This window comes from Leptodactylus fuscus, chromosome 2 (genome assembly GCF_031893055.1).
Source record: "Leptodactylus fuscus isolate aLepFus1 chromosome 2, aLepFus1.hap2, whole genome shotgun sequence".
Lineage (NCBI taxonomy): Eukaryota > Metazoa > Chordata > Amphibia > Anura > Leptodactylidae > Leptodactylus > Leptodactylus fuscus.
In genome coordinates this window covers 111690825-111717617 of record NC_134266.1, presented here as the reverse complement: position 1 = coordinate 111717617, position 26793 = coordinate 111690825, and the positions used below count along the sequence as shown (strand labels likewise).

The 26793-nt window shown below is 44.2% G+C and overlaps 1 protein-coding gene across 1 annotated transcript; it reads left to right on the top strand.

The window, feature by feature from the left end:
• Positions 1–270: 270 nt before the first annotated feature.
• Positions 271–13781, top strand: STMN1 (stathmin 1). Its single transcript, XM_075264371.1, has 5 exons — positions 271–349; positions 1167–1215; positions 9641–9813; positions 11271–11462; positions 13414–13781. The coding sequence occupies exons 2-5, from the start codon at positions 1203–1205 to the stop codon at positions 13471–13473; spliced, it is 438 nt and encodes a 145-aa protein (XP_075120472.1). The 5' UTR covers positions 271–349; positions 1167–1202; the 3' UTR covers positions 13474–13781.
• Positions 13782–26793: the final 13012 nt, after the last annotated feature.

Here is a 26793-nt window from a genome sequence, read left to right as displayed (position 1 = left end):
TGAACCACCACTACAAAGTGAACTAATACATAGGGAGGTACCACACATGTGGAATAATGGTACATCCCGGGATGTGTCAAGTGCACAGACAATATGCTATGACTACTATCGCTTGTACTCGGCAGCACGGAGACGAAACCATCACTGGAGCGGGGGGGGGAGATTGATTGGTCTTCTAACGTCCCCCCCGTAGCTCCAGTCGCCGGTATTTGGAGAAGGCGGGGTGACAGACAGTGTCTCGTACAGTGTCTCAGCCAATAAAGGGAGCGCACAGCAGGTCACGTGGCCGTGGTGTGCGCTTTTGTTCGTTGCTGTTGAGAGCGCGCGTGGTATTCATCGACAGAGACAGGTGAGAGACGGGCGCAGTGTGCCGGGATTGTGGGAGGGGGTGATATAACGGAGTGTACCGGGGAAGTATATGGGCTGCCGTGAATGACTTACTCATGCTCATGTGTGGGGTATAGGATTTATTGGATGCTGGGTAGGTTCTGGGTTTTTTTTTAAACCCCTCACAAAAATAAAGGCATGCGAGTGTTCCCGCCAGCGCAGTAAATGTACGTGTGTGTAGTCACATAATAGTGCAAGTAGTCACACGCTGAGGAGATGTAAGGGCACCAGCACTCTGATGGGCATCACCACAGCGGGTACGTGTCTGGCCGCTGCGGGGATAATACCTTTGCGTGAGGGGAATGGCTCTGTCTGACAGCTGGGTATAATAGGCGCGCTCCCTGCTTTGTTCAGGTGTAATGTCTGGCACCGCCTTGCTTGCTATTGGCAGTAGTCAGCATGGCGCCGCCTTTCATGGCAGATAACTGGCTGCTTGTAGTGCCGCCGCCGCTCTGCTCCCACTACATGCTGGCTCCCGGCCGGTGCACGGGTGTGGCACTCGGGCTTGTGGCTCCGTTTGTTGTTGCCTCCCGCTTGTCACGTGGTGTGTTGCGCGCTTTTTATTTTCCGTTGTGGTACCCTCGTGGGTATGACAGGTGGGCGAGCCCGCTCATGTCACGTGGTGCAGGTGAGGCGCCCCGCCTATTACCTGTATCCTAGCGCTGGCGGCTATTCCCTCCGGTCCCCGAGCGGCTGTCTGCTCTGTCTATTCCCAAATGTCATCCATTGTGTTTGGTTGCCTGGATTTCCAGTAACTTCTTTTTTTCTCCTTCTTGCAGCTTCTGGGCAGCTGATCCACACTTGCGCTTTCAGTCATGTCTGACGCTGGTAGGACGCAGTTACTCTTGTGTGCCTGTGTGACATGTTAATAAAGTACATTTGTGAAACGTTAACTCTTCATGTTCTTGTCAGGAGCAGCTAGCTCTGCTCTAGCAACCATTTACTTCACACTTACTGTTTAACCCTTGTGGGAAACAAACATTTTATCAGTTTTTCACTCCCTGCATTCTGAAAGCTGTAACTTTCTCATTTTTCTGTTTACCTAGCCACTTTAGTGCTTAAATGTATGTATATATACAGTACATATAGGGGACATGTGTGGTGTTTTAATCACACATTCTAATTTTTTTGTGGGTAGAGTCAAAGCAGTAAAAGTCAATTAAACATTTTTTTTTGTGCTACAGTAGTACAATCCTAAATCTGTATGGAACAAGGGATGTGTAAATGAATGTCACTATCACCAAAGTTTTCATTTTTCACAAGGGGTTAAAGGAGAAAAAGCATCCCACATTTTGTTAAACAATTGTTCATGAACATGGAGCCCTTTATGTGGTCCGTCTTCTGTATGGGGATTTTTTTTTTTTCTAAAATAGTTCTTCTGGTGCTTTCATGTTTGTAGAGCCCTTAAAGGGGCTCTATCACTGGAAAGTCATTTTTATCTAAACATACGCTTGCATAGGCTTTAGAAATGCTACTTCACATCTACTTTTAGTATGTGAATTGCCTCAGTGGTTTCTGAATAAGTCCGTTTTTATTCATATGCTAATGAGCTTTAAGCCAGTACAGGAAGCTCCCAGCAGCCTCCTCTCTTCTATTATCTTCTATGTGTGTGAGGCAAACAGGAAGCTGAGTCATCAGCAGCAGCCTCCCATAGGAAACAGGAGAGGAGTGCACAATGTATCGTGCAACAGTCTAATTAGCATATGAATAACAGACTTATTCAGAAACCACTGAGGCAATCTACATACTAAAGGTAGGTATGGCATAGACTTTCTAAAGGCTATGCAAGGATGTGATTAGTTAAAAATGACTTTTCCCAGTGATAGAGCCCCTTTGAAGGGCTTAACACTAAGCCAACAAGACACCCCCCCCCCCCCCCCCCCCCCCGCTTAACTTGTAATTGACTCCTTCGAAAAAAATATAAATACATATAATTACCCAATTGTCGGGGTTAAAAATGGAACATCACTAATATTCTACCTCACCCCAACCCCATCATACTTGCGTGTCTTCATGTCACTTTCTGCTGAGAATGAAGCGATACTTCAGGAAAGGCTGTACAATAGAATGGCTCTATTGCGCAAGCAGAAGTCAAGCGAAGAGGAGACTGACACAGAAGGAAGTGATCTCCAGAGCAATGAGACAGGTAAGTATGATGGGGAGGGGATTGGGTGACAGGTAGGTACGGTAGTAGTCCACAGGCTAGCTAGGGGAATATTATGGAACAGCAATGCGTCATGTTAGTTACACTAAGACAGCTACCCATGTGAACCAATGCAGATACCAGGAGCTCCCAGAAATTGCTCAAAACACTGCTAAAGGGATGTTGGTCCACTTGTTAACCTATTAATAGCACAAACAGACCTTTTTAAAAAAAAAAAAAAATTCATAAGTGAACCCATTTTTGAGATGGAACAACCCCTATCTATACTGGTAGCTTATGTAAATTGAAGCCTTTTCCTAAATATATTGCTTTAGAAATTCTGCTTTATTTGCCTGGTATATGAATGTATTCCACCCCCCATTGTTTACACTGCATTACCATAACCAAGGACCTATATGACAAGTGACATCACTCACCACTCTTGCTGGCAGGGCAGTTCTTTCAGATAAATGAGTTATCTGAGAAATCCAAGTCACATTATATTCAGTGATGTGGCCGGGCTGCAACTGTGGTCCACAATTTATAGAACATGGCTGGAAATTGCGGTACTGCACAGACTCGCCCATAGAACTCTATGGGTGAGTGTGGCAGGACACTGACGTCTGCGGAGTCTATGTTGCTGATCAGCAACTTGCGGACCATACATTCAATACGGTCATGTAATTCCAGCCTTATGGAATTTCTCAAGGGGTATTATCATTTTGAGCTGGAGTCCTTCCCAGAAATTTAATTTTTAAAGAAATATATACCATTTCAGTGCCCAGTATGTTGCACCACCTAAGTAATCAGTGAGAGGCACTCCTAAAACTTAAGTGGGTTATTCTGGGTACAAAAAAAAAAAATTGTATATGTGGGAATAAACTGATTTTTAGACACACAGTGGGGTTCAGAAGGGAAGGATCACTGCACTTTTTAGCTTGTGCAGTACTGATTTACAGGGACTTTCTGGATGTCATGGTTTTTTCAGAGCCCTGAAGGTGCCAGTAATTTGGATGTCAAACAATCTAAATATGTGCTTCAAAAGCACATACCTATATGTTTTTTGGCTTATTTCCTGGACCTTGACTCTGTAAATTAACCAGTAGTTTAGTATAATAGAGGGCTGTAAACCGCTTGTCATCTCTAGCTAGGCTCCCTGCTGACAGAGCAGACCTGGTGAAGGCAGTCAGGGGAGCAAGTTCTGTTACCACAATGTGAATGGAAAGTCTTTCACTTTACTGTGATAATCCTAAAGAATTGCATTTTGTTGATATGAGTCCTAAAACCTTCCCTTATCAAAGTGTATTTTGGGACAGAATCTTCAGCATGTAGATGGGAAACTTATCACTCCTGTAGATCACAGGTGTTTGAATTTAACCCTTTCCCGACATCCATCATACTAGTACGGCGGATGTCAAGTGTTTAAAGACTGAATCTGGGCGGCTGCCATATCTGCCAGGTGTCTGCTGTTTTATACAGCAGACACCCCGCGCTAATGGCCACAATTGGTGTCCACACAGATCAGACACTAACTTCTTGGGTGGCTCGGCCAGCATTTCACTAGCAGCGCAAGGGCGCTGCCATTTTCCGGGGATCACTGGCCAGCATCCTTTTTCTATGGCAGTTGGGGAGCATAGTGAAGTCTCCTAGGCCTGTCATTCAATAGCAGGCTACTCTATGTAGCCTGCAGTTGAACTGCCTTAGAGATCAGTGAGAAATGCAAATAAAAAAAAAAAAAAGTTCAAATAGCCCTCCCGCTTTCACTAGAACACATATAAAAGTGCTTAAATACTGTGAAACACATGCATATTAGGTATCCCTTTGTTTGAATATGCCTGCTCTGCTCTACAAATCTATAAAAATAAATAAAAAATTTCTGTACGGTATATGCCGTAACAGGAAAAAAAATATCAAAGGCGCTAAAGTGATCAAAGCAATAGCAAGTCCCCAAAATGGTTTAACTAAAAAGTACACCTGGTCCTGCAAAAAGGCGCACTATGCAACCCATACACGAAGTATAAAAAAAAAGTTACTGATGTCAGAATACAGTGACTTTAAAAATTTTTTTGCAGTTTTGGATTTTTAAGGGGTTAAAAAATAAATAAAAACCCCTACATTTGTTATCTTCGGAATCTAACTGAGACATACAATACCATTACCGTGTCATTTTGGCTGCACAGTGAATACTGTAAAAAACAGCATGTAAAAGTCGCACAAATGCACTTCAAATCCACACCACTCTGATTTATTTATTTTTAGCTTCCCAATACATTGTACAGAATAATAAATGGTAGCATGATCATGAAGAACAATTTGTCCCGCAAACATTAAGACAAGACTTCATATGGCTCTGAGAGTGGGGAAAAATAAATGAGTTATGTACTTTGGAAGGGGGGAGGGGAGAGTCAAAACCAAAAATTGAAAAAATGCCTACAGCGGGAATGGGGTTAATGCCCTCTTAATATGATGCTGTTACATGTTTCCACAGAGTGTTCTTCTGCACTCTTCCAACTTATGTAGTCTCTGGCTTGAAGCATTGATGGCGCCACAAACTTTGCTAGTTGCAGTTCAGTAATGGAGCAGAAGGTTTTTTCATCAGTGTACTGAATTGCTGCTATATAGTAAAGCTGGCCTGAATTTTAGTACTTTGTGAGAATAATACTGCAAACAAAAAAATAAAGATGGCAAACGTTACTCCAAACAGATTCTGATTCCAAAAAACTTGGGACACTGTAAAATATCAAGAGAACAAAATGCATTAACTTGGAAATCTCAACCATATTTATTTGGTCATAATATAATACATATCAGAAGATAAAAGTAAGGAGTTATTTCAAATGAAACAGAAGTGTCTTTAGAAACTTGATTCAGCAACATATCTCAAAGTTGGGTCCATTGCTTTATTTATTTTTGTAAATCTCTGAAGTGAAGAGGCTAATGCTGGGTTCACACCAGCGTTTGGGTCTCAGTATCAGGTTTCCGTCTTCTGCCAGCAGACAGTGTCCGGCTGTGAGCGCCGGTGAGCACTTTATGCTCTCTGTGGCTAAACAATGTTTTGGTTTTTTTTAACCAGACACAGTCCTGCATGTCCGACTCTGTGTCCGGTTAAAAAAAAAAACAGTTTCGCCACAGAGAGCATAAAACGCTCACGGCCGGACACTTTTCAAACACATTCAAATGATTGGGTTTGAAACATGACTGCAGGTTTCAGTCTCCTGCCCAGTTTTGTGCAGGAAACGGAAACCTGCATAATGGAGATAACGCAGATGTGAACGAGCCCTGACTTCTACTACCCAACTGGATCATTTTTGTCATGTTTTCTATTGAGCCAAATGTTCCATTGGTGAAATGTTTGAATTTTCTGTGAAGTCCTGCTATTGTGGTGGATGCAGTATGTGGTTTAGCATGGCCTTTCTGAAATGTGCATTGAAAGACCTCTGGATAGGAGACTCTTGTCCTAAAACCTATATACTGCTCACCATTGCATTTTAAGATGTGTATAATGCAACCCCATATTATCAGAGAATGCAGACTTTTTAATTGTGCCTATAACTGGCTGGATGGTTCCTAAAGGATCAAGTTTTGATTCATCTGACCACAACAGCTTTTGCATGAGACAATTTTAAAGAAGCTGTGCCTCAGAAAACTGACATTTAAAGGGATTCTACCATTAAACTACTTGTTTTTCTAATTACCATGTCGGAATAGCCTTAAGAAAGGCTATTCGTCTCCTACCTTTAGACGTGGTCTCCGACGCGCCGTTCCGTAGAATTACCGGTTTTAACCGGTATGCAAATGAGCTCTCCGCAGCAATGAGGGCGGGCCCCAGCGCTGAAAGGCCGATGAGCGCATCCCCATTGCTGCCCGAGAGCCCTTTCCTGCGCCGCCTCCTTGTTCTGCAGCAACTCCGCCTCTTCTGGCTCTTGTAGTTCTGTAGAGGAGCATAGAGAGGCCACCCCAAAATGGCTGCCGGCCAGCTCCTGTATTGAACTGCAAGAGCGGCTACCCAAAAATGGCTGCTGGCTGGCGGCCATTTTTAGGTAGCCGCTCTTGCAGTTCAGTACAGGAGCTGGCCGGCAGCCATTTTGGGGTGGCCTCTCTATGCCCCTCTATAGAACTACAAGAGCAAGAGAAGCCAGAAGAGGCGGAGTTGCTGCAGAACAAGGAGGCGGCGCAGGAAAGGGCTCTCGGGCAGCAATGGGGATGCGCTCATCGGCCTTTCAGCACTGGGGCCCGCCCTCATTGCTCCGGAGAGCTCATTTGCATACCGGTTAAAACCGGTATTTCTGCGGAACGGCATGGCGGAGACCACATCTAAAGGTAGGAGACTAATAGCCTTTCTTAAGGCTATTCTGACTTGTTCATTAGAAAAAAAGGTAGTTTAATGGTAGAATCCCTTTAAGTATTGTTACACGGTAGATAAGATTGGATAAAGACTAAAGTCCAATCTATAAATATAAACATATCAAGTGGATGGCCAAAAACCCTACGAGACTGATGCCAAGTGCCTCATCAAAAGTATCTATACACACCAACCAACCGAGCCTATCTTGAACTTGTGGGGATGTGTGACTACCTGTACATCTTGTGGAAATGAGTTCAGTAGTTTCAATGCTCTCAGATAATTTGCATTCTGCATCCTGTCGCAGCATTCTGCTCCGGGTTAGGCCCAAATGAATGGGCCTAATTGGGAGGGAGTCTCGCCCGCAGCTAAGTGAGCTGTGGAAACTGTCAAGAAGGGTCATCTCGCTTTTTTTTCCTCTACTAGTTAGCGGGGTAAGAAGAAGCAAGCGGCTCCCATTGAAGTCAATGAGAGCCATTTTTGGCAGCAGATTCTGTGTCAAAATCCACTGCCAAAAAACTGGGTGAACAGACCCTTACTGTAGAGAAACTCTGCCTATGACTGGTAAAACTTATCTTTCCTAGATGTAGAGGAAGTCCCACTGTCTGTTATATACTTTGGTACCATTGGAAAGATCTGTATATTGCCCATTCATATATTTGTACATATAACTGTCACCCATAAGACTGTTTTTCATATTGAACAATCACAAGCTTGCTCTGCTTTTTATACTCTAATCCACACATCCCCTTAATTACCTTGGTTGCCCTGCTCCAGCTAGTTCCTTCATATACAGGTGTCAAACTGTGCACCATATTCAACATGTCATCTTACCAGTGATTTGTATAGAGGCCATAATGTTTGTGAGCATCTATTCTCTTAATGTGATTTTATTAGCTTTGGCAGCAGCTGACTGGCATTGATTGCTAAAAATATTAAGGTATGTTCACAAGGTGGAAATTTTCCTAGCTGTGAAATATTCAGTATCAGGAATTTGAATCTGAATTTATCTGCTTGACCAAACTCCATCAAGTTCCAAACCTGTCAGGTGGAATTTAACTCCTGTAGAAGTGAATAGGAGGAGATAGCTGGAATCTACGTCTCAGAAAATATATAAATATATGGGGGTTAGTGTATTATATTGGGGGGGGGGGGTTGTCCATCTTGAAACTGCAAAAATTGCCCTGGCAACCAGAGATGCAAAACTTAAAAAAAAAAAAAAATATAAAAAATTTAGTGCTATTAATGGGTTAATAATTGGACCAAAATACCTTTAGCAGTGTTTCAAGTGATTTCTGGGTTTCTCTGGGACCTCTGTTCCTTACTCTGCATTTGTTTACTTGTTTCCTGCTGTCCTAGCCTACAAGTCCCGTGACTCCCCTCCCCGTTTCTCTAGCTTGTTCAGACTACTATCCCTATCTACGTACCTAACCTACTCAGCCCCAATCCCCACCCACAATCATACTTGCCTGCCTTCTGTGTCCTGGAGAGCAGTTTCTTGTGGCGTGTCGGAGTCTTCTCCTATGGACTTCTTGTGTATGTGTGGTATGCACTCTTCACTTTTGCTGGCGACTGTACAATAAAGCCCTATGGTGCTTGCAGGAATGGAGGAAGTGTCTTTCATGCCAGAAGACTGAAGATAGGTTAGAGGGACTTGTTGAGGGAAGGGGTGTATTGGTATGTGTGTATAGGGATTTAATTTCTGTTTATTCTGAACCCCTGTAGGCCGGGGCCCCATGGGCCGGAAAAATTGTGGCGTTTTACAGTACTTGCATCCCCACTTTGTGGTAAAAATCGCAGCCCAGACAAGCTGCAAATTCCAAAATCGTCACGGATTTGAAAATCGCAGTATGTCAATTATATCTATGGAAACGCTGGCGGCTTTCCTGTAGATATAATTGTAACAAAGTCCGTGGAGTAAAACTCCATGAACTTTCTGTTCAAAGCGCTGTTGGGAGAACTGTGATTGTTCATGCAGCGCTTTAGCGTGGGGCCTTAGCCTTAAGGTTATGTTCACCCTTCCAATGAAGTCTTTTGTACTACCGTTTCCCCGAAAAGAAGTCATCCCCTGAAAGTAAGACATAGAAGAGGTTTTGTTGAATTATCTAATAGAAGGCACCCCCGAAAGTAAGACATCCCCCAATAATCCTTCTGTGCAAAGGTTGTATGAAGAAAAACATTGCAGCTGGCTGAACACTGTGTGTGATGTTCCGTGTGCACAGGTACAGTATACCGGCTGCTGATGTCGCTGCGATACATTGTTTCCACTGTTCCTGCTGTTATAGGATGAGCTGGGAGATGCTCACTGTGCACACACTATGCATCGTATACTGCAGGGAGTCCACTCTCCCAGCTCATCCCACAGCAGCGGGAACAGTGGATACAACGTACGGTATCACAGCAGCGGCCGGCTTTCCTGTGCACACGGAGCACCGCACACAGCGTTCAGCCGGATGCAATGTTTTTCTTCATACAGTCGTTGCGCAGGGAGCACATCTCAGCGTAGCGCAGTGGTGGCAGCAGCACACAAATAAAATAAGACATCCCCTGAAAATAAGACACAGCATATCTTTAGGACCAAAATTTATTATAAGGCACTGTTTTTCGGGGAAACACGGTAATCGGTTGCATCTGAAAGTCTTATGTTGTACTAATGGAAGCCTTAATCATGTTTGATATTCAGTATGATCCTGAAGAAAACCCATCCATTTGTAGAAGGAAATGTGTAATCTCAGTTTTGTATTCAAATTGGCTTTTTCTTTTACTAGACATTAAGGTAAAAGAGCTGGAGAAACGTGCCTCTGGTCAGGCATTTGAGCTGATTCTAAGCCCACCTTCTACTGATGCAGCTCCAGATCTCTCTATTGCCTCCCCAAAGAAAAAGGAATGTTCACTGGAAGAAATTCAGAAGAAGTTGGAAGCTGCAGAAGAGAGGCGCAAGGTGAGTTTCTTCCAATGTGCTGTTGACTTAAATTTTGAACACCTGAGGTCTGTTTCAGACTTTTCAAACTGTTTGTCAGAATCCATTAAGTGGATTAACTAATCAGAAAGACTGATGTAAATAATGTTCTATTGGAATTGGTCATGACTGGCAGCAGTGTTAAGAAAGCAGATGTAATAAAGGGAAAGAGTCTGAAGCTGCTGGACTCCTAGATGCCCATTCTCTCAGATATTTGCTAAAGTTCTTACATCAGTTTTTCATAAGGACCAAAGTGCGTTCGTGCCTTCACTCGACATTACAAAAAAAGTATTATGCCTTATTTTGCTGCGGATTCTGTGGCTGACTCAGTGCGAGACTCCCCCTTCCCCCCCAAAAAAAATAAAAAATTAGGCCCATTCATTCAGGCCTAATTCAGGACACAATGCTGCGACTGAATGCCAGTGCACTGCATTAGCATTCTGTCGCAACTAGCTGCACGGTATGTTCACATGCGGAATCCATTTTCCGCCGTGTGAACATACCCCAAAATGCTTTTCTGTCAGCCAGCTTCAGTATAAAAAGACGGAAACATGGCAGACCCCATTTTAACCTATGGGGTCTGTGGGTAGCCACTTTAAAGACCTGAATGTCTTAGAGCCCAGTGCCAGTATGAACCTAGCCTGAGTTTCCAAAAGGTTTTTCAGGAAATTGGCAGAATCTGGGGGTTACCAGTGACCTTTTTGTCAATATCTCCAACAGGAAGGTGAAAACCTTTGTCCTCTGAATCTGGTAGAATCCATGGGTCTGACAGTCAGGAGAACCATGTCTTTCTCAGCCTTTGGATTTAAAATCCTTTTTTTATAATTGTTTATTTATATAGCACCATTAATTCCATGGTGCTTTACATTTCACCAGTCATTGCTAGATAGATGAAAATTGGTAACACCCAGAATCTATGCTAGAACTTCAGTTTCTTACAATTCATTATACTCCTACTGATCAGCATAGTAATAGCCTAGTCTATTACTGTTTCGCGGTTAGAATTGACAACTGAATGAAATCCCTTCATTTGCTAAACCTAGGCAACACATCTAAACGGTTCATGTATTTCATGTTAGGCTTCATTACTTGAGGTACATAAAATTTTATTTTTTATTTAATTTTTTAATTTAGATTGTGAGTCCCATATAGGGATCACAATGTACCTTTTTTTTTTTTTATCTCTTCAGTTAAGTATGTCTTTGTAGAATGGGAGGAAATCCACGCAGATGTTGCTCCTGGGGGAATTGAACCCAGGACTCAAGCGCTGCAGTGCTAACCACTGAGCAACCATGTTGCTCCACAAAATTTTTTATTGTATTTTTTATTCAGGAATTTATTTTTTTGGATTTAGACATTCCTTCTGAAACTGCTATACTATCTTAGTGCTTTAATGTCCTCTTTGCTAAAACTACAATGTGTAATGTGTATATTTTTAGTTACATGAAGCTGAAATCTTAAAACAACTTGCTGAGAAGAGAGAACATGAGAAAGAAGTCCTGCAGAAGGCTAAAGAAGAAAACAACAATTTCAGTAAGATGGCTGAGGAAAAACTAACTTCTAAAATGGAAGCTATTAAAGAAAATAGGGAGGCCCAGATGGCAGCCAAACGGGAGCGATTGCGAGAACTGGTAAGTATCGTCATTTAACCAACTTACAGTGGTTTACCGAACATAAAGTCCTGCATGTCCGACTTTGTGTCCGGTTGAAAAAAAACTTTCGCTGCGGAGAGCACAGTGCTCATGGCCGGACACTTTCCAAACTCATTCGAATGAATGGGTTTGAAAAGTGTCTACCGGTTTCCGTCTCCTGCCCAGTTTCTCGGGCAGAAGACGGACACCTGCAAAGCGGAGACCGGGCACAGGTGTGAACCCGCTCTTATTGCAGGAACAAGAGGGACAACTTTTACTGGTTGAAAAGTAATTATTTTGGCATAAGTAAGATTTTAAAGGAAGCTTCTAACACACTCTTCATTGTGTTAGCGCACACTACAGTGATGTATGCCTTATGTGTCACACTTGAAGATTTGGAGAAAAACAACTTTGAAGTATTATACAAAGGAAGCAATGGTGTGGTGGGGGTGGGCAGTCTCTGTTCTTTCCACTTGGTGAAACAGACAGATTGTAGAGGTTCAATTGCAGAAAGTTGATCCTCACAAGATTAACTTCAGCCATCCTCAAGCAGCCAGGGCTGTGCTCCAGGGAGCTGAAGCATTGTCCCCTGTGCATCAACTGCTTTTACTTGCATACTACAAGGTTGTTCTCAAAAACTACAAAAGAGGCAAACCTAACAGTGGTAAGTTTATCACTGTAATGTGCTCTGTAACTTGGTGGTTCAAGTTCAGTATGCACATGACTATTATATGCAGCTATATTTGAGACATAAATATGAAAGTCTCTTTTAAATGTCAGTTAAGGCACTTTAATCTTTTCCCCACCTTCTATGTCGCCTACTGCGGTCCTGTCATGTCCACTGGTTTGTTTTAGCGAAAGTCTCCGCCGCACTGACACTTCCTGTGTCTTTTCCTTAAAGTGGTATTCCCATGTACATAATTATTTTTAAATTTGTAGGTAATTAAAAGTTAAACATTTTGCAGAGTTTTAAAGATTTTCTCTAAAATATTGTGGTCACAGTCTGTCTTGATCGGTTGCCAGTGGATACGACCATGAATGTAGGAAATGTCTAAGGTTGGAAAATCAGCCATGGCTTCTTTATCATGGCCGAGATATCTTCTGATACATGTAGTGTCCCTACATGATAACACAGCTACAATAAGAAAATCATAGCGGGGTTCCTGACAAGCCCCAGACCATAGAAAGTTTCTACATTGGTGGTCGTATTCATTGGCAACTGATCAAGATAACAGACTGTCACCACTAAGAAAGTTAGAGGAAATCTTTAAAACTTTGCAGAATTTTTAATTATATTTGCAAAAATGTTTAACTTTTAATTATCTACAAATATAGATATGATTATGTACAGGGGAATACCCTTTAAGCCACTGATTGTGGTGAGAACTTCCATTACAACAAAACACTACAGCAGGACTGGACTGCAATGGGACCGCCAAGCAATGCTGCTAGGTGGTGGTAAGGGCTGTCCTATTGACAGTGTAGAGCTTGTCTGCTTTCTAGTGGTATGTAATACATGAGTGCCAGAGGACGTGAAAGGTCCTATTTAAGTGACAGGCAATAGTCTGTGGAAAGAGAGAAGTATGGCTCCTGCAAAGGGATAAGAGATCCCGCTGCATGATGTATCAGTCTTCAGTATCTGAGTAATTTCTTTACGCTGAATGTCTGTACTCTCTCATCTGTCTCTCCCACAGCAGACTTTATTATAAACTGGTCTTTTTATGGGATTTCTGGGTGTGTACAGAATTGCTGTATGTAGAAATTGATGAGGAAGAAAATAAACTGCACTCTTAATAATGTTAGTGTTGTCTTCACCTGCTTTATTGATTTATGAAATAAGTTTTAAATGTTTAGGTGCTCTTTAAAGTGTTATCCATCTTTCCTGGTGATGGCTTTGGTAACCAGAATGTTTTTTTGTTTTTTTTTTTCCCCCTTCTCTTTTCTCCTCCAGGAGAAGAAAGGTGAGGAGATCAGAAAGGGAAAAGACGGCAAAGATGAAGCCCAAAACTAAGCTCTTTCTGTTAAGGCTGCCCCAATGTTGCAAAGCTAATCCTGTCAGTGTTCCCCCCTCCTGTATATGTTTAGCAGCTGTAATGATGTAGAGATAACACATCATATTTGCTTGGTTAATGAGGAAGCCTTTCACTTATCCAGTCTTACTGTGCTGGTTACTGTTGTATTGTACTGGAAAGTTTTGGTGTGGGGTTTTCTAGTATTGTTATACCAGTGTTCAGACTGTTACATAATGCACTTAAATATCAATGGTTCTCTGTATCTATGCCTTGTAATAGTTTGTCTTAATAAAATAACTTGTTGGAAGTTGGCTTTGGCTTCTCCTTATACTTCACCCTCTAGGTTAACTTTTTTGTGTACACAGTCACATGATGGCTTATTTGCAGGACAAATTGTATCTTGTAATGGCACCATTACAAGATCAGAATGTGGCAGGATTGGGGAAATAAAGCATTTGCACTGGTTTCATATGGTTTAATTTTTTAGGGTTTTCACTGTGTGGTACAAATGACATGTTTCCTATATTGTAGGTCAGCATGATCAGAGATAACTAATTTATAGTATTGTTTTGATACCTTCCTAAAAATTTAGCAAAAGTGTCCTTGTTCTGACACCTGTAATGCCTCCTCATATGTATGGTGCCTCTTTGTCCCAAGATTATAGTTTTATTGATGTTTGGGGGAAGGGTTTTTTCCTTCCTCCACTCTTCCTTTCCATACTACTGTTCAGTGTATGGGATAGATATTTTAATATTTTGGACTTTTTTTTTTTTTCTCTACTTTTATGTTCAGACCTCCTGGGAACCCTGTACCCTAGTAGGTCTGATGGCTCATCCTACTATTATAAATGTGAAAGTTTGTGTGTTTGTTACTCTTTCACGCAAAAACGGCTGAATGTATTTAGATGAAATTTGGTACATAGTTTGTAACCTCGATTAACCCCTTCCTGACATCCGCCGTAATAGTATGGTGCTGCCGGGAAGGACTTCCCGCAAACTGCCATACTAGTACGGCGGCTGCATGGTGTGCACACAGAACCTGTGTGTGCACCATGTGCTGTGGGTGTCAGCCGTATATTACCGGGTCCGATCGCAGGTGTTAACCCCTGAGATGCTGGCGGTCAAACATGACCACTGGCATCTCCAGGGTTTCAGTTTAATATGGTGCCGATCGGCAACCCCGCGCCGGTTTCGGGGGTGTTCGTAGGGGGCAGCCCGGGGTCTGATCAGTGACCACGGGTCTGCCCCATCACTTACACCCCCCCCCCCCTCCTCGTACCTGGTTGATCCTGCCCAAAAGGAAGCTGTCAGCCTGTGCGTCTGCACAGGCTGACAGCTTCCTATACTCTGCAATACACGTGTAACACGTGTACTGCAGATACATATAGTGAAGCAGTGATCAGCCGATCACTGCTTCAATCCCCCATGGGGACAGAAAAAAAAAAGTTAGAAAAAAGTAAAAATAAAGATTAAGTTTAAAATAAATTAGAAATATATAAAGCCCCAAAATCCCTTTTTCCCCATATAAAATGTTTTCTGTAAAATAGAGAAAAAAAATTACATATTTGGTATCGCCGCGTCCGTAATAACCTGAACAATAAAATGAAAACATTTAACCCAAACGGCGTAAAAAAAAAAGTAGAAAACCGCACAAAATAATGATTATTCACCACCTTTCCCTTACAAAATGTTCAATAAAAAGTAATCAAAAGGTCAGACGAAAACCAAAATGGTACCAATAAAAATAGGTCATCCTGCAAATATTAAGCCCTCATCCAGCTCTGTCTAGCGAAAAATAAAAATGTTATGCCTTTCAGAAGATGGCGATGCAAAAATTTTTTTTTTTCCCTAAATTGAATTTTATTTTGCACAAATGGCAACGCATTAAAAAATAATATAAATGAGGTATCGCCGTAACTGTATCGACCCGCAGAATAAAGGTAACATGTTACTTGCTGTACTCTGCATGGGGAAAAAAAATACTAAAAAGCAATGCCAGAATTGATGTTTCCTTTTACATCCCACCCAGAAAGAGTTAATAATGTAGTCCATAAGTTACAGGCCCCAAAATGGTGGCATTGAAAAGTACATCTAATACCGCAAACACAAAGCCCTCATATGGCCACATTGCCAGAAAATAAAAATCTAGCTTGTACAGTGTGAAGACAAAACCCCCAAAAGTCGCCAAATCATTAGGACATAAGTGTCTGCGACTAGAAGGAAATGTGTAATCTGTGCGAGCGTTTTCAGGGGACACCCCATATTTAGAGCTTATGAGAGGTAATATACTAGCGCTAACCCCCCCCCCCCCCCCCAGAATGCTCCTCTTTCCCATCCGTGTCATAGGAGCTAGTGGGAAAATAGAATGGGATTTGGTTACCCGATTTACTCCGCACAGCTTACACATTCACTTTGGGGTTACTAATGCTCACTACATCACTTGATAAATTCTTTGAGGGGTGCGGTTTTCAAAATGGGGTCACTTTCTAGAGGTTTCCACTGTTTTGACTCCTCAAGGGCTTTGTAAATGCGACATGGTTTCTGAAACTGATCACAGCCAGTTCTGCCCTCTAAAAGCTCCTTGGCGCGCCTTCCCTCCTGCGTCTCGCTGTGCGTCCATATATTAGTTTACACCCACAAGTGGGGTACTATGGTAGTCCGGAGAACTTGCATAACAACAAATTGTGGGATGCATTTTCTCCTTTAACCCCTTGTGAATGTGCAAATTCTAGGGCTAAACGAAAATATTAGTAAAATCAAATTTGAAAATTTCACCTCCATTTTGTATTAATTCCTGTTAAGCACTTATAGGGTTAAATTACTAGGTATATGTTTTGGCTTATTTAAGGGGTGCAATTTTGAAAATGGGGTGATATATGGGGGGTTTTAATACAAGGGTCTTTCAAAACCCCTTCATAACTGGATTAGTCCCTTAAAAAATGGGTTTTGGAAATTTCTTGAAAATTTTCAATATTGTTTCACTTGTAAACCTTATAATGTCCGTAAAAAATAAAAGGGTGACTAAAGTTTCATGCCGACATAAAGCAGAGATCTGGAACATTAGATTTATGATAATTTTGGCGGTCTGACTATCTGTATGTAATGCACATCATTTCAAACTTTATAAAATGCATATTTTCAAAATTTCCACCAAATTTCCTATTTTTTCATAATTAAACACAAAACATATCAACCAAAATTTACCACTAACATGAAGTACAATGTGTTACGAAAAAACATTCTCAAAATCACTTTGGTAAGTTGAAGCGTTCCAAAGTTATTGCCACATAAAGTGATACATGTCCATTTTGTAAAATCGAGCTTGGTCAGGAAGTCAAAAAGTGCCATTGGCGGGAAGGGGTTAAACCCTAGGCTACTTTTTAATCCCAGGAAATGACATGGCTTCACAATTTATGAATTTGTTGACATTTTATATTAAACTGCTCTTGGCAGCAGCATTATCTCAGTTAATTGGAAATTGCTGATGAAACCTGGTCTGTTAGCTCTTTATGTAAACCACAAATAACCCTCAGTCCATTGTGTACATCATTTGCATATTTATCTGATCTACTCCAGGCAGGGCAGATGCACCTGAGGATGAGGAAAAAAGTACAACTGTTAAATGCCTTGTCTACGGTGTTTACACAACAAAATCCATAATCTAGCAACATGATTAGGGGTAATGTAAACTCTCAAATGTCACCTGTTTAATCCAGGAAGAAGTGCGGCGCCGCCTGCAAAACACTAAAGTGGAGAAATCGCCCGGTCCAGATGGAATACACCTCCAAATTCTAGGGGACTTAAGCAAGGTGATAGATCCTTATATCTAATATTTAAGGTTTCAGTAATGATTGAATCTGTTCCATAGGATTGGCGAATAGCAAATGTGGTGCCAAGTTTCAAAAAGGGGTGTAAAAGTGAACCTGGAAACTATAGGCCAGTAAGTTTAACTTCTGTGGTGGGAAAGATATTTGAGGGCTTTCTAAGAGATGCTATCCTGGAGTATCTCAATGTAAATAACCTTATAACACCCAATCAGCATGGGTTTATGAGGAATCTGTCCTGTCAGACTAATCTGATCAGCTTCTATGAAGAGGTAAGTTCAAGACTGGACATGGGTAATGCAGTGGATGTGGTGTACCTGGACTTTTCAAAGGCTTTTGATACTGTTCCACATGAAAGACTGGTATGCAAAATGAGAATGTTAGGACTGGGGGAAAACATGCATTTGGGTTAGCAACTGGCTCACTGATAGGAAACAGAGGGTACTTGTTAATGGTAAATATTCAGACTGGGCCACAATAAAATAAAATGTACAGTGATACCTCGGTTCTCGAACGCCTTGACTTTCGACCAAATCGGTATTCGAACAGGAAATTCGAGAAAATTTTGTCTTGGAATCCGAACAAATATTTGGAACTCGAACAGCCGAACGTCCGAGATTAGCCGAGTTGAGCCGAATGGCGTTCATTCGGCCCAGCGCCTTGCCTGCGTCATCATTGTGAGTCAGTGAGAGAGAGAGAGTACTGCACTGTACTGCAAATTACTGTACTGTACACTGAATTTAACCCTTAGACATGGGTCCAAAGAAAGCCAGAAGTGGTAATGCAGACAAAGGTAAGCGGAAAGCTGTGAGAACAACGATTGAACTCAAGAAAGAAATCATTGGCAAATATGAACAGGGCACACGTGTGTCGGATCTGTCTGCAGAGTATGGCATGCCAAAATCAACCATCTCTACCTTCCTTAAGAATAAAGCTGTTATAAAGGCTGCCAGTGTTGCCAAAGGTGTTACACTGTTAACTAAGCAAAGGCCTCAGATAATGGAGGAAATGGAGAAGCTGCTCCTTATTTTCATTAAAGAAAAAGAGTTAGCAGGTGACAGCATCAATGAGGTCGTTATTTGTGAGAAAGCACTCCAAATATTTAGTGACCTGAACACAGAAACACCTGGTACAAGTGGTGAAGGTGCTTTCACGTTTAAAGCCAGCAGAGGTTGGTTTGAGAATTTCAGACATAGAAGTGGCATACATCGCGTCACTAGGCATGGGGAGGCAGCTAGTGCAAACCAGGAGGCTGCTAATAGCTTCATAAAAGAATTTAGTGACTATGTCAAGGCAGAAGGGTTTGTTCCTGAGCAGGTCTTCAACTGCGATGAGACCGGATTATTCTGGAAAAAAATGCCAGCCAACACCTACATAACCAAAGAGGAAAAAGCACTACCAGGGCACAAGCCTATGAAAGATAGGCTTACTCTTTTGTTTTGTGCAAATGCAAGTGGTGATTGCAAGGTAAAACCCTTGCTTGTCTATCATTCTGACAATCCCCGGCCATTCAAAAGACACAATGTCATGAAGAGTAAATTGGCTGTGATGTGGCGGTCTAACACCAAAGCTTGGGTTACCCGACAATTCTTTACAGAGTGGGTGCGTGAAGTTTTTGCACCTCGAGTGAAGGAATACCTGACAGGAAAAAATTTGCCATTAAAATGTCTATTAGTGATGGACAATGCTCCTGCTCACCCCCCAGCTTTAGAAGAAGATCTAGTTGATGACTATAGCTTCATAAAAGTAAAATTCTTACCCCCCAATACAACCCCTATTCTGCAACCCATGGACCAACAGGTCATATCCAATTTTAAGAAATTGTACACAAAGGCCCTCTTCCAGAAGTGCTTTGAAGTGACAAATGACACACAGTTAACTCTGAGGGAATTTTGGAAAGAACACTTCAACATCCTGAATTGTGTAAACTTGATTGACACTGCTTGGAGTAATGTCACTCATCGCACATTGTATGCTGCATGGCGAAAACTTTGGCCCGAAAGGGACAGTGAGGCTTTAGAACCTGAGTCAGCTCCTGTCGTTGATGAAGATGTTGCTGTGGTTGATGATGTTGTGGCCATAGGAAAGACCATGGGCCTTGACATTCAACAAGATGACATCAACGAACTTGTGGAAGGTCACGCTGCTGAGTTAACCACCGAGGATCTGATGCACCTACAACAACAGCAGCAGAAGGATATGGTTGAAGAAATTTCTTCTGAAGAAGAGGAGAGAGTGGAGGATATTTCTAGTGGCCTTATTCATGAAATGTGTGCTAAATGGGCAGAAATCGCCAATTTTGTTGAACAACATCACCCTGATAAAGTGGTAGCAAATAGAGCAGTTAACATTTTTAATGACAATGTTATGTCCACTTTCCGCAAAATTTTGCAAAGGAGAAAAAAACAGCAAACCATTGACAAATTCTTCCGTAAAGAAATCAGACAAGCAACTGCAGAGCAAGATTCTGATTCTCCTCAGCAAAAGAGACAGAGAACAGAAACACCCAAAGAGCAGTTACCCTCTGTTTTTATTGAAGAGGACTTCCCATCAGAACAATAACCATCCCCCTTCCCGCCTCCCTCCACTTTCATTCCCTCCTGCCATAAAGGTTGGTACAGGTACAGTAAATGAAACACAATTTACTGTACTGTACAGTACATTTTATTTTTTTTGTTTTAATAAATACACTTTTATTTCTTATTTCTTGTTGAGACTCATGTTTTTCTACATATTATATACAAATTAGGCCAGTAAATAGGCATTTTCTGGGGCTTGGAACAAATTAATCCAGTTTCCATTATTTCCTATGGGTTTTTTTGTTTCGGTTCTCGAACAATTTGGTTCTCGACCGACCTCCCGGAACGAATTATGTTCGAGAACCAAGGTATCACTGTATGACTATGTACTTAATAGTAAATGACTGGGTAAGACTGCCAATGAAAAAGACTTGGGGATTTTGGTGGACAGCAAGCTTACCTTTAATGACCAGTGCCAGGCAGCTGCTGCCAAGGCAAATACAATTATGGGATGCATCAAAAGAGGTCTTGATTCTCATGACAAGAACATAGTTATACCTCTACAAATCACTGGTACGGCCACACTTAGAATATTGTCCGATATACAAGATAGAAAGGTTATGAATGATAATCTGTTTTCCCTTAGCCCAAACAGCAGCACAACTGGGGTATTTCTGCCGCTATGAGCTGTTAGGACAGGTGGAATTTTTAATTACCTAACAGCTTTTGACCCCTATAAGAGGCTGGAAGACCTGCTCCTCCCTTGTGTTAGTAACAAGTATGATATACAGAGAGCAATTTATGCCAAGAGCTAGACACACATACACAAAATCTGTACAACAGTACCTCCTAGGGAGGGAGCCTTGTGCTGCTGTTTGGGCTAAGGGAAAACATTATCATTCATAATCTTTCTTTCCCCTATGCTTAACAGTAGCACAACTGGGGATTTAGCAAGTATTGTTTCCCCTAGGGCGGGTCCTCCTGGCAGGCTGATGCCAAGACGGAGTGCCCAAATGCTGTAGCATCGGCTGTACGCCAGTCCAATCTGTAGTGTTTGGCAAAAGTCAGCTGTGAGCTCCACGAGGCTGCAGCACATATCTGCTCTAGAGAGAGGAACCGTGTCTCTGCCCATGATGTCGCCACTGCTCGGGTGGCATGGGCTCGTAGGAAATCTGGAACAGGAAGATTCTGGGCCTGAAGGGAACAGCTGATAGCTTCTCTGATCCATCTCGACAGGGTTACCTTTGATGCTTTAGCGCCTCTATTGTGGCCAAACACATTAACCAGAAGATTCTCTGATCTTCGGAATGGTGCTGTACGGTCTAGGTAAATACGTAGTGCTCTTACCAGATCCAGTGTGTGTAGCTTCTCCTCCTGCTCCGTAGCAGGAGAGGGAAAGAAACTCGGTAGGGTGATCACTTGGTTGGTGTTCTGAAGTGTTGGTACCTTAGCTGTACCCTGTCAGGGAAGAAGGTTATGAAAGGTTCGGAGGCCTCTAGGGCCTGCAATTCGCCAACCCTCTTGGCGGAGGTTATTGCCAGCAGGAAAGTCACCTTAAATGACAGGTACTTCCAGTCCACTTCAGATAATGGTTCGAAGGGGGGCGCACATAGCCCTTGTAGAACCGCGGCCAGGTCCCACCTGAGGACAGGGGGCCGTACCTGGGGGCGGAGCCTGGCAGCCCCCCTAAGGAACTGTTTGACAAGAGGATTTTGTGATAACCGTGTCTCCAGGAGAGCAGATAGAGCTGACACTTGAACCTTGAGGGTGGCAGGTGCTAGTCCTCTCTCCAGGCCGTTCTGTAAGAACTCTAGGACTGCATCTCTGTCTTGATCGCGGTGGCTGCCTGTACACCAATCTCGAAATATCCGGGCGATCCTTTGGTAGCTCTGATTGGTTGCCTCTGCTCTTGAATGGGCTAAGGTACTTAGCACTCCCTGGGACAATTCTCTGCGCGTATGGCGCGGTTAACCTCCAGGCAGTGAGGTTGAATTTGTCTAGGCCCAGGCACGGCCGACTGTTCAGTGACACCAGGTTCCTGACTGGTGGAAGCCTCCAGTAGTTCCCCCGACTCATAAGGATAAGGTCGGTGAACCATGCCCTTTTTGGCCAGAACGGCATGATCACTAATGCCGAAGTCTGGTCCTGCCTGAGTTTCGCCAATACCTTTGGGATCATCGGGATGGGAGGGAACACGTATGCCAGTTCGAACCTCCATGGTATTGACAAGGCAGCCACAGCCAAAGGGTTGTCTTCCCGGTACAGGGAGCAAAACCTTTTTACTTTGGCATTGTGTTGGGTGGCCATCAGATCCACCTCGGGGAGACCCCACCTCCTGGTCAGGTAGTGGAAGATGTCCTGATTCAAGGACCATTCGCCTGCGGTCGGGCGGCCTCTGCTGAGTTGATCCGCTAGGATGTTCAGGCGGCCCTGGATATGTACCGCGGCCAGCTGGGAGAGGTTCTGTTCTGCCCAGGAGAAGATCAGGTTGGTGACTTGCAGGAGCGAGGGGGACCTGGTTCCTCCCTGCTTGTTGATATAGTGGACGCATGCGCGGCGGACGAGTAGGGCGGCGGACCCGGGGAACCAAAAAGCGGTTCCCAGGAGAAAGGTTCCTAGCCGCGCAGGGAGGCGGGGGAGGAAGCAGCAGAGGCTCAGAAGAGCAAAAAGAAAAATATAGCAAAGTCTTCCACTTGTCAGGTAAGAAGGAGGGGGGAGAGCGAGTAGCAGACCCCTATGAGAGGTCAGAACTCCTGCTCCCCCTACCACCTGTCCTGTCCCACAGGACAGAAAAAAACACAAGGGAGGAGCAGGTCTTCCGGCCTCTTATAGGGGTCAAAAGCTGTTAGGTAATTAAAAATTCCACCTGTCCTAACAGCTCATAGGGGCAGAAATACCCCAGTTGTGCTGCTGTTGGGCATAGGGGGAAAGAATCTGTACAACAGTACCTCCTAGGGAGGGAGCCTTGTGCTGCTGTTTGGGCTAAGGGAAAACAGATTATCATTCATAATCTTTCTTTCCCCCTACGCCCAACAGCAGCACAACTGGGGATTTAGCAAGTATTGTTTCCCCTAGGGCGGGTCATCCTGGCAGAGTGGGCGGAGTGCCCAAATGCTGTAGCATCGGCCGTACGCCAGTCCAGTCTGTAATTTTTGGCCAAAGTCAGTTGTGAGCTCCAAGAGGCTGCAGCACATAAAAGAGAGGAACCGTCTCTCTGCCCATGATGTCGCCACTGCCCGGGTGGCATGGGCTTGTAGGAATTCTGGAACAGGAAGATCTTGGGCCCGTAGGGAACAGCTAATAGCTTCTCTACAGCCTCTATAGTGGCCAAACACATTAACCAGAAGATTCTCTGATCTTTGGAACGGTGCTGTACGGTCTAGGTAAATACGTAGTTCTCTTACCAGATCTAGTGTGTGTAGCTTCTCCTCCTGCTCCGTGGCAGGAGAGGGAAAGAAACCCGGTAAGGTGATCACTTGATTGGTGTTCTGAAGTGTGGGTACCTTCGGCAAGAATCCTGGGACGAACCTCAGCTGCACCCTCTCTGGAAAGAAGGTTGTGAAGAGTTCGGAGGCCGTTAAGGCCTGTAGTTCACCAACTCTCTTAGCGGAGGTTATTGTCAGCAGGAACGTCACCTTGAATGACAGGTACTTCCAGTCCACTTCAGATAAGGATTCGAAGGGGGGCGCACAGAGCCCTTGTAGAACCGCGGCCAGGTCCCACCCTGGGACAGGGGACCGTACCTGGGGGCGGAGCCTGGCAGCCCCCCTAAGGAACTGTTTGACAAGAGGATCTTGTGATAACCGTGTCTCCAGGAGAGCAGATAGAGCTGACACTTGAACCTTGAGAGTGGCAGGTGCTAGTCCTCTCTCCAGGCCGTTCTGTAAGAACTCTAGGACTGCATCTCTGTCTGGATCGCGGTGGCTGCCTGTACACCAATCTTGGAAAATCCGGGCGATCCTGTGGTAGCTCTGATTAGTTAGGGAAAGGTGGGAGAATTAGAAGGAGGTTCTCTTACGGCCACGAGAGGTACCCCGACCTCTTCCTCTGCCGGACCGCCGCTGGCCTCTGGTTCCTCTTCTAGAGGCTCCCCGACCCCAAAAGGAGGAGCTCTGTCCTTCAAAGGGCTGAGGTAGATTTTTGCCTTGGAGTCGGCCAATCCCTCCATAATGCGGTCGAGCTCCTTCCCGAACAGCCGGCCGGGTTCAAAGGGGAGGCTACACAGGCTGTTCTTAGATGTGAGGTCAGCTCTCCAGGGCTTCAGCCACAGGGGCCGGTGAGCAGCGGTAGCTAACGCCATAGATCTAGCGGCCAGACGGGTCTGGAAATGGGTGGCCTCCATTAAGTGGTCTACCAGCAAGGTGATGTCCGACATCGCCACTAGGAGGTCGTCCCGATTCACTCCGGAGTGAATGTCTTTGGCCAGAGACGAAAGCTCTGCCCGCAGGCCAGTGGCTACTTCATTGGCGACAATGCCAAGAGAGGCCTGGGCAGAGGAGGCCGAATACACTCGCCTCAGGGATCCTTCCACCCGTCAATCCATAGGATCCCTCAGACTTGACCCGTCTTCAGTCGGGAGGACCGTGTGTCCTGATAACTTGGCGACAGCCACATCCACTTTAGGCGGAGAGCCCCACGCCTTTAGCTGTCTTTCAGAGATAGGGAATAGGGTTTTAAAACGCCTAGATGGGACAAAGGGTTTTTCTGGGCGCCTCCATTCCCCTTCCATCAGGCGGAGCATCTCTGAGGAAGGCTTGAAGGTATGAGACCTGCGGCTTGAGCCTTCTCCACCCTCCCGGTCACTGATCCTGAGTGCTCTGAACAATTTTGACATCTTCTCCATAGAGAAGATCTCCTTCTCCTCCTCAGAATTCGACGACGACTCCACCTCTCTGAGGCGCAGGTTCTCCAAGGCCGGGAGGGACAATTCACAGTCCAGGTGCGGTCTCTTGGCCAGGTGGGAGACGGAGGTTTCCATCCTCTTCATGGAATCCTGGAAAAATCCCTTCACCCAGGATAACATCTCACGCATGGGGGTCGCCTCAGAGGAGGGAGCTGTACACCCCTGGCAAAACCGGTACTGGGAGTCGTCCGGAAGAGGGATTCTGCAGGTGTCTGCAAGGTGCTTTCTCTTTGAGACTGCTTTCCTCCGTGGAGGAATGGCGGAGGAGGAAGAAGAAGACATTCTGTGGGAGAAGAGAGAAACAACAATACTAACAAACTTGCCCCCATGGTGGGGATACTCCCTTCCCCCCGACCACCTCCACCAAACCCCACTTGGCGTAGAAAGTTAGCTTTCCACAGGACACGAATAACTGCCAGGAGCGTCTTCATGCTGCTTGTTACCGGAGCGACAAGCACTGAATGGTGGGTAGGAGGGGAAGTTATAGGCCAGGGGGGTGGGAACTTCTGGAGGGAAACGCCCCCTTCCTCTCTCTGGGGCAACGTTTGAATTGAGGCTAATGGGGGGGGCCCCCTAGACTTCCAGGCTGCAGAACTCTCAAGGGAGGGGAGGGGGACCCCTCCCTGAACTTCACCGGCAACCGCTCGTCTCTAGGGGTTTTTTCCCCGGCCGCCTCGCGCTACTGCGTATACGCGGCAGGCACCCCAGCCGGCGGACCCGGGAACCTAAAGAAAGGTTCCTAGGTCCCAAAGTTCCACCCCGCACAGGGAAGCCCCGGCAGCGCAGCAAATGCCACCAAGCGTGCGTGTGAGCCAGAGAAAAAGTAGCTGCAGCAAAACAAAAAGGAGCAAAAAAAAAAAAAAAAGTCTTCGGCTGTCAGGTAAGAGGGGGGAGAGAAGCAGACCCCTATGAGAGGTCAGAACCCCTGCTCCCCCTGACCACCTGTCCTGTCCCACAGGACAGAAAAAAACACAAGGGAGGAGCAGGTCTTCCGGCCTCTTATAGGGGTCAAAGCTGTTAGGTAATTAAAAATTCCACCTGTCCTAACAGCTCATTAGGGGCAGGAATACCCCAGTTGTGCTGCTGTTGGGTGTAGGGGGAAAGACATAAGTGAACTTGAAAAAGTGCAAAGACGGGCCAAAATGATTATGGGAATGGGTGGATTGGAGAACAACTATAGATTAACAAACGGGTTATTCAGTTTAGAGAAAAGACGTCTACGGGGAGATTTAATAACAATGTACAAATACATGAAGGGACAATACAAAGAGCATTCTAAGGATCTTTTTACTCCTAGACCAGTGACAGTGACAAGAGGACATCCTCTACTTCTGGAGGCGAGAAGGTTTCACCAGAAACATAGAAGGGGATTCTTCACAGTAAGAACAGTGAGGCTCTGGAACTCTCTGCCCCAGGAAGTGGTGATGGCTGATTCATTAAACAAGTTCAAAGAGGGCCTGGATGCCTTTCTTGAAGAGAAAAATATAAGAGGTTATGGACTCTAGATTTTAAGGACATGTGGATCCAGGGTTTCTATACTGACTGCCAGATTGGAGTCGGGAAGGAATTATTTTCCCCTGAAATGGGGACATTGGAATGAGCCTCATGGGTTTTATTTTTTTTCTTTGCCTTCCCCTGGATCAACACTGTAGGGTTATAGGTTGGACTGATGGACCCATCTACAGTCATGGCCAAAAGTTTTGAGAATGACACAAATATTATATTTTCACATGATCTGCTGCCCTCTGGTTTTTATGTGTGTTTGTCAGATGTTTTTTTTATCACATACAGAAATATAATTGCAATCATGTTATGAGTAACAAAAGCTTATATTGACAGTTAGAATGAGTTAATGCAGCAAGTCAATATTTGCAGTGTTGACCCTTCTTCTTCAGGACCTCTGCAATTCTCCCTGGCATGCTCTTAATCAACTTCTGGACCAAATCCTGACTGATAGCAGTCCATTCTTGCACAATCAATGCTTGCATTTTGTCAGAATTTGTAGGTTTTTGTTTGTCCACCCGTCTCTTGATGATTGACCACAAGTTCTCAATGGGATTAAGATCTGGGGAGT